This window comes from Chrysochloris asiatica, unplaced genomic scaffold (assembly GCF_000296735.1).
Source record: "Chrysochloris asiatica unplaced genomic scaffold, ChrAsi1.0 scaffold00245, whole genome shotgun sequence".
NCBI classification, from domain to species: Eukaryota; Metazoa; Chordata; class Mammalia; order Afrosoricida; family Chrysochloridae; genus Chrysochloris; species Chrysochloris asiatica.
In genome coordinates, this window is record NW_006408763.1 from 276,337 (window position 1) to 292,261 (window position 15,925).

At 38.9% G+C, this 15,925-nt stretch overlaps 1 protein-coding gene across 1 annotated transcript in view; it reads left to right on the forward strand.

The window, feature by feature from the left end:
* The window catches only part of NPHP1 (nephronophthisis 1 (juvenile)), an 84,445-nt gene that overhangs the window by 41,010 nt on the left and 27,510 nt on the right, over nt 1–15,925 (forward strand). Inside the window, exon 10 of the mRNA XM_006873545.1 lies at nt 15,263–15,337. Coding sequence (XP_006873607.1) covers nt 15,263–15,337 — 75 coding nt within the window. The remainder of the gene's footprint in view (nt 1–15,262; nt 15,338–15,925) is intronic.

Below are 15,925 nucleotides of genomic sequence, written 5' to 3' on the forward strand. Positions count from 1 at the left end.
GAGAAGGAATTCAGAAAAATTATTATAAAATGTATCAAAACACTATATAACGGAGCTGAGAAAAATAAGGAAGAAGTCAGGACAGCGCTACAGGAACAATCAAATAAGATAGATACAGCATTGGATACAATTCAAAACCTACAGAAAGAGGTCCAAACGATTAATAATAGAATATCAGAAATGGACAATACACTGAAAGGAGTAGAATTGAAGAGATAGAAGTCAGAACTAGTGAGCTAGAAGATAAATCTCTCAACACTACTAAGATAGAAGAGCAAATACAAAAAAGGATGAAAAAATCTGAAGAAAGCTAAAGATTCATGTTGGACAACATGAAAGGAATAACAAGAATTATTGGCATTCCAGAACAGGAACAATCACACAAATCCACAGAGGAGATCATTGAAGAGCTTCTGGAAGAAAATTTCCCTAACATCATGAAAAGTGAAAAGATAAGCATTCATGAAGCTCAACGAACCCCAGGATGGATAGAGCCTAAAAGGCAATCACCAAGACATATAATAATCAAGCTATCCAAAATCAAAGACAAAGACAGGATCTTGAAAGCAGCTAGGGAAAAGAGAAATATAACATACAAAGGCAAACAAATCAGATTAAGCTCGGATTTCTCAACAGAAGTCATGCAGGCAAGAAGGCAATGGGGAGACATATATAAAACCCTGAAAGAAAAAATCTGCCACCCAAGAATCTTCTACCCAGCAAAGCTGTCAATCAAATATGATGGTGTAATCAAAATATGCCAGGACAAACAAGCTAAGGAATTTTGCCAAAGCCAACCCTGCTATGAAAAACATCCTAAAGAAAGTTCTGTGGACTGAGAACCAACAAGAACAGACAACAACTACAGAATGACATACGTGGCAGCATCACCCTGAACTTAATTGACAAATGGAAGAGTCAAGAACAGAATAATATAAGAACAGAGGATCTGGGAGGACAGTCTATGATCAAAACAATTACTATACGAAAGAAGGTAAACACAGAGGAACAGAGATCCAGGTGGTGGGAAGGTCAGGTAGATTACTGGATAAAATAAACGGTCTTAAATGGAATATAAGGTAACCACAGTGGGGTTGGAGTGGGGGGTTTACTTTGGGTGTTGGGGAGGGCAATACAAGAAGAGGGGAGGAAGCGGAAGAACAAGATAGATAGGGGAACACTGAAACAGGTTTGCATGGCCTAGTGGGACAGAGGTAAATGGTGATGCATACTCAACCTTGGAACAACAGGGCTCTGGGATAGAGGGATCAAGTTATAGCTTGAAGAGGGTAAATAATACTAAAATCCTTGACTGCCTTATGAATATTAGTTTCCCTTGCTTACTATTGTAAAATAGACACTTGATTGGGATAGAAAGGAATGTTGGGAAACATAATCAGAGACAACTCGTAAGCCCGTCTTCAGCCTATAACTGATTGGAATACCTAAAAGGGGTTCTACAACTTGCCCAGTGAAATAGGCCTCGTGCAAAGCCTTTACAGAGTATAGGACCTTAGGTGGAATCCTGAGTCCCATCCAGAACCTTATGAGGTGGGACATTCCCACTACAAAGGATAAGCAGACTGGAACAGCTACAGTAACAGAAGATACATCTTCATGATGAACCTGATCTATACTCAGAGTGGTAGTTACTCTAAATACCAACAGAGAGGGAAAGAGTCTTCAAATCAAGTATCAATGCTATCTGCTCTGTACACAGGGGAGATAGGGATGGGCAACTTAGACATCGGCTACCTAAAATGAGGGGGCAATAAAGGCATGAAGTGACTGGCTTACAAGGTTTCAAGAGGGAGTTAAGTTAAGAGTATGGGGGGAAAGAAAGAATCCCCACTGAATAGCTGTCATCTTGTGTAAATGGGTCTGGTGGAAAGAGATGGGGATAAGATTCCTAAGATTCAATAGTGAATAATTGTTATCATGAATAATCACGACTGTCACAATGATAAAGGTAGAAGTTTTGTAACCAAAAAAAAAGGGGAGTGGTTAATCTTACAGTCCAGAAACAGAGGACCCTAGGACCATCAAGAGAGGAATGCAGAAGCAGAATGCGGGACCTTATCCAGAGAAGCAGTGGCACCAGAGATGGGGACATGGAGAGGGGGAGCGCCTGAGGACTCTAGATTCATTGACTAAGAAGAGAGGGACTAAGAGCTGGTGGCCAGGAGCCGACTTGCAGAATGTGCCCTTTGGAGATGTAAATTATTGTATATGCTTGAGTGGGTTTTTTTTTTTTTAAAAAAAAGCTAAAGTGGATAGAGAGAAATACTGTTAATTGATGGTACATTGAGGGGAGTACAATCATTGTAATGAAACAATATGATTTGTTGAATGTAATACTGACGATATGCCCTGTAAACTTTCACTCAATCCACAATAAAAACCTTTAAAAAAAAAAAAAGAAAAGAAAAGATTTACAGCCTTGGAAATCTTACACAGAGTCGGAACTGACTTGATGGCACACAGTAACAACAACCTTCATATATATGTATATGAAATAATATCGAAGTAGAGGTCAGAACAAGAAAACTTACCAAAGATAAAGAGAGACATTATATAATGATAAGGACAATTTACCAAGAAGACAGCAATCCTGAATATGTACACACTTAACATCACAGCTTCTAATTAAAAATTAGGATAGAATTAGGAGAAATGGTGAAAGTCACAGCTGTAATTGGAGAGTTTATACTTTTCTCTCAGTAATCAATAGAATCAGTAGACAGAAAATCAGTGTAAGGATGTAAGAGAATTGATAACAGTATCAATAAATGAATTGGGCTGTGAACCGCAAGGTCAGCAGTTTGAAACTATCAGCTGTTCCACGGGAGAATGATGAGGCTTTCTGCTCCTGTAAAGATTTACAGCCTCAGAAACCCTGTACAGGGTCTCTATGAGTCGGAACTGACTCCACAGCACACAGCCACCACCACCACCAATTGACATTTATACAACACCTCACCCCAGAATAGAATATGTATGCTTTTCAAGGGTACAAAAGATGTTAACCCAGATAAACTATATCCTGAGATAGAAAACAAGCCTCTAGAAATTTGAAATAATTGCAATTATACTTGTATATATCTCTGGTAATATAGGATTAAATTAGAAGTCTGGAACAGAATGATAATGGGAAAATCTCCAAATACTTGGAAATTAAACAAGACATCTAAGTAAGCCATAGGTTAAATAGGCAGTTTCAGGGAAAATTAGAAAATAATTTAAGCTAAGTCAAAAATGAGAATGCACACATCTAAATTTCTTGGATGTAGCTAAAACTGCTTAGAGGGAAATATATAGCATTAAGTACTTGCCTTAGAAAAGAAGAAATTTTCCAAATCAGTAATCTAAGCTCCCTCCTGAGGAGGTGTACTTGAACTGAGGTCTGAGGGAAACAGGAAGACTTGTCTAAGCAGAAGAAACACCACAGGTGCCAAAAAATGGCACCAACCCTACTACTATAGTTATAGTGTTTACTAGGGAAGTTGTAGTTAAGTGCCATCGGGTTGGTTCCAACTCATAGTGACCCTGTATAGGGTTTCTGAGGGAGAGGCTGGTGAGCCTGTGATTCAAACCAACCTTGCAGTCCAGTGCATTAACCCATAGTGCCACACCCGGTTATAATTCTGGGTCAGAAATGTTCAGGGCGCAGATCTTAAAATCAAGACAACCTTTCCTCAGCTGTGCCCATAGGCAAGCCTCTCTGCCTGGGCAATGTTAAGAAGCACTTTTAGGGCTGTTGATAAATGCCCACAGGACACACCACTCTACCACAAACCTCAGCCTGAAGGCGCTCAGCTCTGGCGACCCCAAGTAAGTGTCTGGAGGCAAGCAAGCAAGCTTGCCTAAAGTCGCTCAGCTTTCCTTGCTCAGGGGCCGGAAGGCCCCCCACTCTGTCTGGTGCTCTGGCTCATGGTTCTGCTGCTTCGGCTCCTCTGGAGTCCCAGCAATCTGCCCCTGGGTCAAGGTGACATGCACAGTGTTCTCAGGGTCTAAATGACACGCTCCAGTCCTGGCTCCTCTCTGATGGTAGTTAGATTCCCCCCTCCTGCTGCCGAAAGAGTTCACTTTATACTCCCATTAGAGTTCCAAGTTTTTACAATCACAGTGAACTCTGTTAACACTCATTCACAACTGAATCCTATTGTCCTATCAATATTTTCTCCCACCTTTCTTATGCAGGTCCATGAGGGCAAAAAGTTGTTTGGTGGAAGTTACAAAGACTTGGGTAAACGAACCATATACCGTAGTAATTCACTGCACTGCAACAGGCAAATGTTCAGTGGTTAAAAAGGACTTGGGAAATGGGAGGCCACTGTGATGAAGCAGAGAGAATACGAGGAAGTATACCGTTGAGAGAAGGAAGAGACACAGCCCTGATTTTAAAGAGTTTACCTCTATATTAAAATGTGAATATCATTGAGAGGTGGCATGGTTAGGTCTTTGGAAAGATCTCCGATTCCTCTCTGGAGAACGGACTGTTGTTGTTAAGTGCTGTGGAGTCGGTTCTGACTCATAGTGACCCTGCACAGGGTTTCCGAGGTTGTAAATCCTTACGGGAGCAGAAAGCCTCATCTTTCTCCCGCGCAACTGCTGGTAGTTTTGAACTGCTGACCCTGAGGTTTGCAGCCCGATTCGTAAAAATTACACTACCAGAGCTCCTTGGAGAATGGACTAGAGGGGGCCAAAAGGGCCATGAGTAGACTATGGCACAGTGTAATGGTCAACAGGCAACATTCATCTTCAAGAGAACAAAATCTAGAGCCAGACTGCTGAGGATTGAACCCTGACTGGACCGGATTGCTTAGTTGTGTACTCTTACTGTGTCATATGTTCCACAGCTCTGAAGTCAGTGTGAGGATGAAATGAGCTAATACAAGTTCTGGAAATCTTACAGAGAGTTTAGTCAGTGCAATGTAAGTGTGGCTGTTGTTGTTAAGTGCCTTCAAGTTGGTTCAGACTCACAGCGACCTGTCGGGTTTCTGAGGCTTGAAATCTTTTCAGGGGCAGAAAACCTCATCTTTCTCTTGTGAAGCAGCTTGTGGGTTCAGATCACCAACCTTGTGGTTAGCAGTCCAGTGCTTATCCTTCAGAGCCACCACACTCCCATAAGTGTGATTAGATGAGGGTAATTATAAGGTGTGAACAGAGAATGATTTATGAGGTAAAAATCAGTAAAATGTGATGCTGGATTGGACAGAGTTGGTGAGGGAGAGCGGGTGTTCAGCATGACAGTGTGATAGGGAACACTGGAAGGGGATCTGGTTTGAAGGTGTTCATTGTGGGGTTGCTTTTGATCCTGCTGAGTACAACTCTCAGCAATATGAAAATGAACATTCTTTCATCTGAATTTATAATATAGAAATGAACTTGAGTTCCTTCATTTCTCCACTCTCTGTGCACCTGCACAAAACCATTACCTTCAATCTGCCACTAGATGTCGCCTATGATTAAAAACAAAAATAAATAAAGATTAATTGCTTTCTTTTCCTGATAGTCTCTTAACTCGTTTTCTTGTGTTGTTAGTGCTGTGGAGTCCTCTCCCTATTCCATATATAAAAACATTTAAAACAAAGATTGGAGTTTTATTTTGAATAACATGTTCAAGTCTTTATACCAAAATAAGTTTAATTCTGAAACTAATTTATGTCAAATTTCAAAATTGAGAAGTTATAGAATTGTTTATTAGTTACCCAAATGCTCTTTGCTGTTTTCTTCCTTAAGAGAGCTTCTTGAAACTAAGCCCTAGTTAAAAATGAAAACATTATTATTGCAACTAATTAACAAGATTCCATTTCCAATAACCACTGAGTAAAATCAGTTTGTTGTACGGTGGTGGCGTGCGTGTTGCTGTGATTTTGGAAGCTTTGCCACTGGTATTTTAAATACCAGCAGGGTCATGCAAGGTGAACAGGTTTCAGCTGAGTTTCCAGACTAGGCCATAAGATAGACTAGGAAAAAGGAAACGCAGACTACTTTTAAATGCTTAGCCACTGAAAACCTTATGAATAGCAGTAGAACACTGTCAGAATATTGAATATTGAAACATGATGAAGAGCACCAGAACATTGTCAGATACAGTGCCAGGAATTGAGCCCCTCAGGTTGGAAGGCACTCAAAATACAACTGGGTAACAGCTGCCTCCACAAAGTAGAGTTGACCATGATGACATGACTGAAGAAAGCTTTCAGGACCTATGTTTGCTGATGGGCCACGACTCAAAATGAAGAGAAACAGCTGTAAATACCCATTAATAATTAGAATATGGAATGTATGAAATATGAATCTAGGAAAATTGGAAGTTGTCAAAAATGAAATGGATCATATAAACATTGATATACTATGCATCTGTGAGTGGAAATGAAGTGGTCTTTGCCATTTTGAATCTGATAATCATTTCTGTTACTATGCCAAGAATGACAAGTTGAAGATGAATGACATTGTATTCATCATTAAAAAGATCTGTCTTGGAGTATAATGTTGTCTGTGATAGGATAATATCCATACACTTACAGGGAAGACCAGTTAATACCATTGTTATTCAGATGTATGCTCTAACCACTAAAGCCAGTGATGAAGAAATTGAAGAATTCTACCAACTTCTTCAGTCTGAAATTGATCAAACATGCTATCAAGATGTACTGATAATTACTGGTGATTGGAATGCAAAGGTTGGAAACAAAGAGGAAGGATCAGTAGTTGGAAAATATAGCCTTTGTGATAGAAATAATGCTGGAGATTACATGATAGAATTTTGCAAGATCAATGATGCATAGAGGGGATTGTAACCATGACAATGAAATGATATACGATAGGATGAATGTGAAACTTATGTTCTCCCACGTAAACTACCACATAATTCACAATAAAACATTAAAAACAACAACATAACAGATGACTATACACATGGACCTCACCTGATAGAATACACAGCAATCAAATTTACTACATCTGTGAAAAGAGACAGTAGAAAAGCTTCATGTCATCATCCAAAACAAGGCCAGGGCAGACTGTGAAACAGACAATCAGTTGCTCATATGCAAGTTTAGGAGGAAGCAGAAGAAAATTACAGCAAGTCCACAAGAGCCAAAATGTGACCTTTAACATATCCCACCTGAATTTAGAAATTATCTCAAGAACAGATTTGATGCATTGGACACTAGTCACCAAAGACCAGAAGAGTTGTAGGATGACATAAAAAACATTATACAGGAAGCAAGAGGTCATTAAGAAGACAAGAAAGAAGAAAAAGACAAAAATGGGTGTCAGAGAGATTATGAAAAGTGGTCTCCAGCATACAGATGCTAAAGCAAATAGAAGCAATGAGGCGATAAAAGAGTTGGACAGAAATTTCAAAGGGCAGCTCAAGAAGACAAAGTCAAGCATTATAATGAAACATGCAAAGACCTAGAGTTAGAAAACCAAAAGGGAAGAACACACTCAGCAGTTCTCAAGCTAAAAGAACTGAAGAAAAAATTCAAGCCTTGAGTTACAGTACTGAAGGATTCTATGGGCCAAATACTGACTGATGCAGAAAGCATCAGGAGAAGCTGGAAGGAATACACATAGTCACTGTACCAGAAAGAAATGGATGATGTTCAGTCATTTCAAGAAGTATGGTATGGTACCATATGGCCAATGGTACTGAAGGGGTGCGAAGTCCTAGGTGCACTGAAGGGATTGGCAAAAAAAACAAAAAACAAAAAAACAAGCCTCCAGGAATTGATAGAATACAAATTGAAATCTTTCAACAAACTGATGCAGCACTGGAAACACTGACTCATATATGCCAAGAAATGTGGAAGACAGCTACTTAACCAACCAATTGGAAGAGATCCATATTTGTACTCATTCCATAGAGACATTACCCAATGGAATGTGGAAAGCATCAAACTATATCATTAATATCACATGCAAGTAAAATTTTGCTGAAGATAATTTAAAAAACAACTGCAACAGTACATTGGTAGGGAACTGCTAGAGGCTCATGCTGGATACAGGTGAGGACATGGAAAGAGGGATACTATTGCTGAAGACAGGTGGATCTCAGCTGAAAGCAGAGAATATCAGAAAAGTGTTGACTTGTGACTATGTAAGGGCTTTTGACTGTTTGCATCACAGCAAGTTATGGACAGCATTGCGAAGAATGAGTACTCCAGAACACTTCATTGTGTTCTTGAGGAAACTAACATAAACCAAGAGGCAGTTGTTCGAACAGAACATGGGGACACTAAATGACTTAAAATTAGGAAAGGTGTGCACCAGGGTTGTATCCTTTTACCATAGTTACTCAGTCTGTGCGCTGAGCAAAGAATATGAGAAGCTGAATTATATGAAGAAGAACGTAGCATCAGGATTGGAGGAAGATTCATTAACAGCCTGTGATATGCAGATGATACAACCATGTTTGCAGAAAGTGAAGAGGACTTAAAATACTTACTGATGAAGATCAAAGACTTCAGTATGGGTTGCACCTAAATGCAAAGAAAACAAAAATCCTCACCACTGAACCAATTAACAACATCCATATAAATGTAGAAAAGATCGAAGTTGACAAGGGCTTCATTTTGCTTTGAATCACTATCAACACTAATGGAAGCAACAGTCAAGAAATCAAATGAAGCATTGCATTGCGCAAATCTGCACAAGACTTCTTTAAAATGTTGCAGAGCAAAGATGTCAATTTGAGGACTAAGGTGTGCCTGACCCAACCCATAGTATTTTCAGTAGCTTCATATGCATGTGAAAGTTGGACAGTGAAAAAGGAAGACTGTAGAAGAATTGATGCTTTTGAATTATGCTGTTGTAGAACAATATTAAAAGTACCCTGGACTTCTAGAAGAACAAACCAATCTGTGTTGGAAGAAGTACAGCCAGAATGTTCCTTAGAAGCCAAGATAGCAAGACTTTGTCTCTCATACTTTGTACATGTTATCAGGAGCAATCAGTCCCTGGAGAAGGATATCATGCTGGGTAAAGTTGAAGGTTAGCGAAACAGAGGAAGACTCCCGATGAAATGGAGTGGCAGCAGCTATGGGCTGAAGCAGAACCATTGTGAGTATAGCTCAGGACCAGGCAGTGTTTCGTTCTGTTGTGCGTAGGGTCGCTGTGAGTTGGAACCAACTTGACAGCACCTAGCAACAAGCAGTTTTCATAGCTTTACCCCTCCATGCTGTACTATACATGTGGATACATTAGCAGCATATATAAATACATATGTGGAAATATCGATGCCAAATTTATATATATTCAAACATATTCATGAGTGTAATCCCATTCACCTTCCCACGCCTGTTCAGCTTGTATGTCTAACTATGCATCCACTGGTGGAATTTTTATTACTGTTATTGCAGGATTGTGTTTGTGATTCTGTTTGCCTGTGTTGCCTTTAACGCTAGTGCACCTTCTGCTATCCTCTTTTACCTTGGGCATATTGTGCTAACAATGTTAAAGAATAATGATGAATCTGTGAGACACCTCATAACATGAATAAGCCCCGAGGACATTATGCTAAGTGAAGTAAGTCAATTACAAAAGGACTTGTACTGTATGAGACCGCTATTATAAAAAGTCAAGGAAAGGCGTACACAACGAAAGAAACATTCTTTGATGGTTACCAGGGAGAGTGGGAGAATCACTAACTAGAGACTAGACATGCTTTTACTTGAATGAAGGGAAAGGCAATATACAATCTAGGCATTTCTTTCTATGTATATAACTTCCATCATCTAAGGAGTTCTGGTAACATAGTGATTACACTTCAGGCTGCTAGCCTCAAGGTCAGCAATTCGAAACTACCAGCCGTTCCACGAGAGCAGGATGAGGCTTTCTGCTCCCGTAAAGATATATAGCCTTGGAAACCCTGTGCAGGGTTGCTATGAGTCAGAACTGACTCCACAACACACCAACAACAACTTACCACTGTTTCCTGGTATCAACATCCCAGAATGAGTAACAAATAGAAACCTCACCTCTTTTTAGTTCTCTTTACCCTTCCTTGTTTATAATTGTTTTAAATATTTCCTTTACATACATTGAAAACCACATCACAAAGAATTATAATTTTTGCTTTAACTGTCAAACATAATTAGAAAATTCAAGAAAATCTATATTTTCACTCTTCACATTGTTCATTCTTGTGATGTTCTAAATTTTCTTTTAATTGATCACGCTGTTTTTGTTTAGAGAACTTGCTTTATTTAGCATAGATACCCTCTTCACACATAGTTATGCTGGTGACTGATTATCATAGTTTTCCTTCATCTTTGTTTCCCCTTCGTTCCTGAAGGTTATTTTTCTGAATATTTTCAGGAGCCCCAATGGCACAACAGTTAAGTGTTCAGCTGCTAATCATAAGGTTGGTAGTTTGATCCCACCCAGGAAAACGACCTGGCGATCTGCTTCCATAAGGATTACAGCCAAGAAAGCTCTGTGGGGCAGCTCTGCTCTGTTACGTGGGGTCACCATGAGTCAGAATTGACTAAACAGCACACAAGATGTTATTTTTTCATCTCTTGAGAAATGTTGTGCCATTTCCTTCTGGCCTCCATAGTTTCTGGTTAGATGTCCGCTATCCTTTGGATAGTTTTCCAACCAAGATGCGGTTTCTCTGTCACTGCTTTTAAGGTATTTTTGTCGTCATTAGTTTTCAGAACTTTATGATGTCTCTTGAAGTGATTTACTTTGGTCTGTCCTGTTTAGAGTTCACTCAGCTTCTTAAATCTGTACGTTTGTCTTTTGCCAAATTTAAGAAATATTCAGCCATTGTTTCTGGAATACTGTTTCAACCCCAAACTCTTTATCTTCTCTGGGCCCCTTAAGTACACAAATATTAGATTTTTTTATTACAGTTCTGAGATTCTTGTTTTCTTTCCCTTCTGTCTTTTCACGGTTGTTTAGATTGCCTAATTCCTATTGTTTTGTTTGCAGGTTCACTGATTCTTTCCTCATTCTTCTCCATTCTTCTGTTGAGCCTATAAGCGACTTTTTTTCAACTCTAAAATTTCCATTGGCTTTTTCTTTATATCTTCTATTTCTTTGTGGAGATTTTCTTATTTCTTTGCTGAGACTTTATATGTCTTTTTGTTGTTGTTTCTGGTGTGTTTGTAATTGTTTACTGAAACAGTTTTTGGTGACTGCTTATAATCCTTGTCAGATAAAGCCACCAATTGTGTCATCTCCCTGGTGGGTCTGTTAATCTCTCATTCAAATTAAGATTTCCCTGGTTCCTGATATGAAGAATAATTTTTTTTTTATTGTATTCTGGACATTTTGGTTATTATGAGAATCTTGATTTTATTTAAACTTCTGTTTTAGCAAGACTCCTCTGACATCTTGCTGGCAGGGAAGTTGGGTCCCTTATTACTTCCAGGCGAGAATGGAAGTTCAGGCTTCCTACAGGCCTTCACTCATACCACCTACTATGCCATTCTTTCCTACCTTTATAGCACTCTCCCCTTCCCCCATTTTAGGTAGCCAATATCTAAGTTGCCCGTCCCTATCAGCCCTGTATACAGAGGGGATAGGATTGATGCTTGATATGAAGGTTCCTTCCCTCTCAGTCAGTATTTTGAGTTAGCATGTCCACTTTCTTCTCTCAACCTTTCAGTCTCTTTATGCTTGTTGGATATAACATCCAGGTGGGTTGTTTCTTTGTTTTTGTGCTTAGTGGGTGGAATAGGGTAAAGTGATTCCACTTCTCTCTCAGGTATTAGGAGGAGAGCTAGCAAAATAAATAAATAAAGACCTAGAAAACCTGGACACTTTCAATCTTACTGGCACAATCGCAGCAACTTCTTTATCCCTCTCATGTATGCTTAGGTTCACTACCTTCTATAAGGAAGAAGATTGGCAACTTTTTTTTTTTAAGCTTTTATTGTGAATTGAGTGATAGTTTACATGGGAGAATATTGGTTGTTTTGTTTCTTTTTAAGCTTTTATTGTGAATTGAGTGATAGTTTACATGGGAGAATATTGGTTTTGCACTCAACCTATCATATAGCAACTTTTTTTTTTTTTTTTTAAAGTTTTTATTGTGAATTGAGTGAAAGTTTACAGGGCACATCATCAGTTTTACAGGCCTATCTAGACAAGATGAAAACTATTCAGTGGGGACTCTTATCTTCCCCCACACACTCTTAAACTAAATTCCCTCTTGAAACCTTATAAGCCAGTCACTTTGTGCCTTTATTGTCCCCTCATTTTAGGTAGCCAATGTGTAAGTTGCCCAGCCCTATCTACCCTGTATGCAGAGGGGATAGCATTGATACTTAATGTGAAGACTCCTTCCCTCTCTGTTGGTATTTTGAGGTACTACCTCCATAAATAATAGGTCAAGTTCATAAAATTGTAGCAATTTACCCTTGTTTCCTTTATCAAAAATTGTTTTCTTTTTATCTTCCTCTAGTCGAGTTCTGATTATCAAGCCATCAAGGCTAGGTCAAATGGGTATTATATGCTAGTTTGGGTGTTCTTGTGTGTCTCCCCTCACTTCATATCAGCTGGATGGTTCATTCTCAGCTCTAGCGCTCTGTGGCTATGTCCTTGTCCTTGGGCTCAGGTGTCTCCAGGTCTCACCACACTTTCGACCAACCAGCCCTTGCTCTTCTCTCTCTCATCTCTAGGTTAATGGGAGTCTACGGAACATGGTTGAACTCAGCCCATTTCTTCATTGTTGCCTTTCTCCTTTTCCATTCACAAGTAGACCAGTGTGATCACTGGCAAGCTTACATGCCTGCTAATATGTTCCCTTTGAGTTTCATTCTTAGAGGAGGGTTTGTCCTCAAGGGACTTGATTGCATGCCTTAATGGCTTCCTGGTGAACAACCTGCTAATTCTTGTAGTAGCCAGTCATACTGCCATTTTTATTTTGTTTTTTTTTTTCCTAATGGTCTTTCTTTGAAGATGTATTTTCTGTTGTTCTAGCAATTCCAGGCTGGTCTGCTTGTCCTTGCTAGTGGGGATGTCCCACCTCAGAAGGTTCTGGATGGGGCTCAGGATTCCACTTAAGGTCCTATATACTGCAAAGGCTTTGCAAGAGACCTATTTCAATGGGCACATTCTAGAACCCTTTTTAGGTATTCCAATCAGTTATAGGCTGAAGACGGGCTTATAAGCATTCTGTAATCATGTTTCCTGAAATTCCTTTCTATCTCACTCAAGTGTCTATTTTACAATAGCAGGCAAGGGAAACCAATATTCATAAGACAGTCAAGCATCTTAGTATTATTTCCCCTCTTCAAACTATGCCTAGATCCCTGTATCACAGAGCCCTGTTGTTCCAAGGTTAAGCATGCATCACTATTTACCTCTGTTCCATTTAGCCCATGCATACCTTAGGAACCTTTTTTCAAAAAAAAGGAAAAACTCTTTGGCATAAAATAGTAAGGCTGCCTCTACTCCTTTGTCATGTTTTGAGAAACTTTAGCTCCTGTAACACCCATCACATCCTGTTTCTAGACTCAGAGCCCAGGAGACCCCTGGTTTCAGCCTCACCCACTTCCTTGTTTTTCCCTTCTATTTATGGACCACTGAAATAGTCATCTTGTATTTTGAGCTTTACTCTGTCTTTGTAACTCTACTGGTTGGAGCAAAACAGTTGGGCTGAAGCATACTGTATACACCATCATGAGCAGAAGTCCTTATTCATTCTTAATACAGTTTGCTGCATAGAAAAATCTATAAGCTTTGTGAATCCTAGATTGTTTCATCCTTTGCAGGAAACAGTATGATTCTGAGCCAGTCACTCAACCTTTCTGGCTGCAGTTTTCTGAAATGTTAATTGAAGTGGTTGGATTCGATCCTTTTTTAGCTCTCAGAGTCTGTAAATCAAGAAAGATTTTTAAAAATGTCAAGAAGAAGTTATCACTTAAGCTTAAACTTCAAAACTAGAGTTCTGAAAGTTGAAAAGATAAAATCAAAGATAGTATGGGATATAAATTTTGATGATTACAAAGACATTCTTGGAGTCCTGGTGTGGTGCTATGGGCTAATGCATCAGATTGCAAAGTTCTTTGAACTGCAAGGCCGGTGGTTCAAGGTCACCAGCTGCTCCTTGGAAACCCTATACGGGGTCGCTATGGGTCGGAACTGACTGGATGTCACTTAACAACAACCAAAGACGTTTTTGGATATTAGAACTGGTAAATAAGAGGGACCTTTTAGAATAAATAAACTGCAATCTTACATTAAACATCAGGTAATATTCAGAAGGAATTTATACCCCAAAGTCCAAATTAAGAATGTTATTTTAGAAAATGAGAAAATGTTTAAATAAATTTAGGTATTAATTGTTGAAGGAAATGTGGAAAACATTGCCCTTCCTTATGTGGAAAACAGCTCTACCACCTAATAAGACATGTTTGGGATGATTTAAAATAATTTTAAAGCTTAGTTTTAGAAGTGTTATATTAAAATTTTTTGATCTAAAAATTATATATTATTTCTTCATTTGGGAGCTGTCAGTTTTGTCCATAATTTACAAAATGTGAACTGTTCTTTCCGGGTTTTTGCTTTTGTTATGCATATAATATGTGTATATTATAGGATGAACTTCCTGCCTGTAGCATTTTTTAAGAGATTACATTTCAAGAAGAATATAGTTTGTATGCCTGGAGCTATTAAAGAATATTATGGAGCTATGTAGCAATAACTATGTGAGTATTGCCTTAGCAAGGAGGTTGTTGTTGTTGTTAAGTGCTGTCAAGTTGGTTCTGACCCATAGCAACCTTGTATAGGGTTTCTGAGGAGCAGCTCGTGAGCTTAAAAGCCACCAACCTTGTGGTCCAAACCAACTTTACAGTCCAGGGCATTAACCCACAGTGCCACACCAGGCAACGAGGTAGCCAATTGTATATGAAACACTTTGATGGGTAATATTTCCTAAACTCATTTTTACCTGAAATTCCACTTACTTTTCCAGTAAATCTGTCTCACATATTTAATATTTCTCTTGATAGCATTTATTTCTAGCCAAGTTTCCAAGTCTAAATTTATTTGATCAGATCATTTATTATTTTTTTATTAAGTGCTCTAACTTGGGTTTTGTTGTTAATAACTTGAAAGTTATGTATACTTAATATAAAAAGATAATCAAACGTTACAGAATTGCGTGAAGTAAAGAGTGAAAGTCCCATCTTCCCCTGAATTGCTTCACTCAGTAGAGCCACTCTTAACTGTTGGGGACTTGGAAGTGGTAGTATTTCAAAGAGCTTTCTACATGATTTCATGGTCAATGTCATTTCAGGTTCTAAGCAACATTCATACTGTCAGAGCCACATGGCAACCTAAAAAGCCCAAAACATGGACCTTTTCTCCCCAGGTAAGTAATCTGCTAAGTGAATCGAATGTGAAGTGAACCTCCTTTATCTAGTAAGAATTGCTCAGTTGATTTTTAAGACAAGGTCATCAAAGTATATCCCTGAAACAATGTATTTATGTTTAGTACATGATCTATGGGACCAAATTTGAATCTTTAGCTTCTTTAAAGTTCTTTGAGAACTTTGATAAAATTACTTACATTTGTGACTCACTATAGTTATAATTCCTATGAATCAGCTCATTCAGTGAATTTCAGAAGTTAATTCTTAAAAATGTCCATTTTATGAGAAAATCAAAAGATAAACTCAGGACATGGAGTTTTTTTAAAAATGACAGCTTTCAAATGAACCAATAAATAACATCACGCTAAAAGGAAGCTCTGGTAGCATAGTGGTTACGAATCGGGCTGCGAACCTTAAGGTCAGCGGTTCGAAAAGGAAGCTCTGGTAGCGTAGTGGTTATGAATCGGGCTGCGATCCTTAAGGTCAGCTGTTCGAAACTACCAGCTGCTCCGCGGGAGAAAGATGAGGCTTTCTACTCCCGTAAAGATTTACACCCTCGGAAACCCTGTACAGGGTCGCTATGGGTC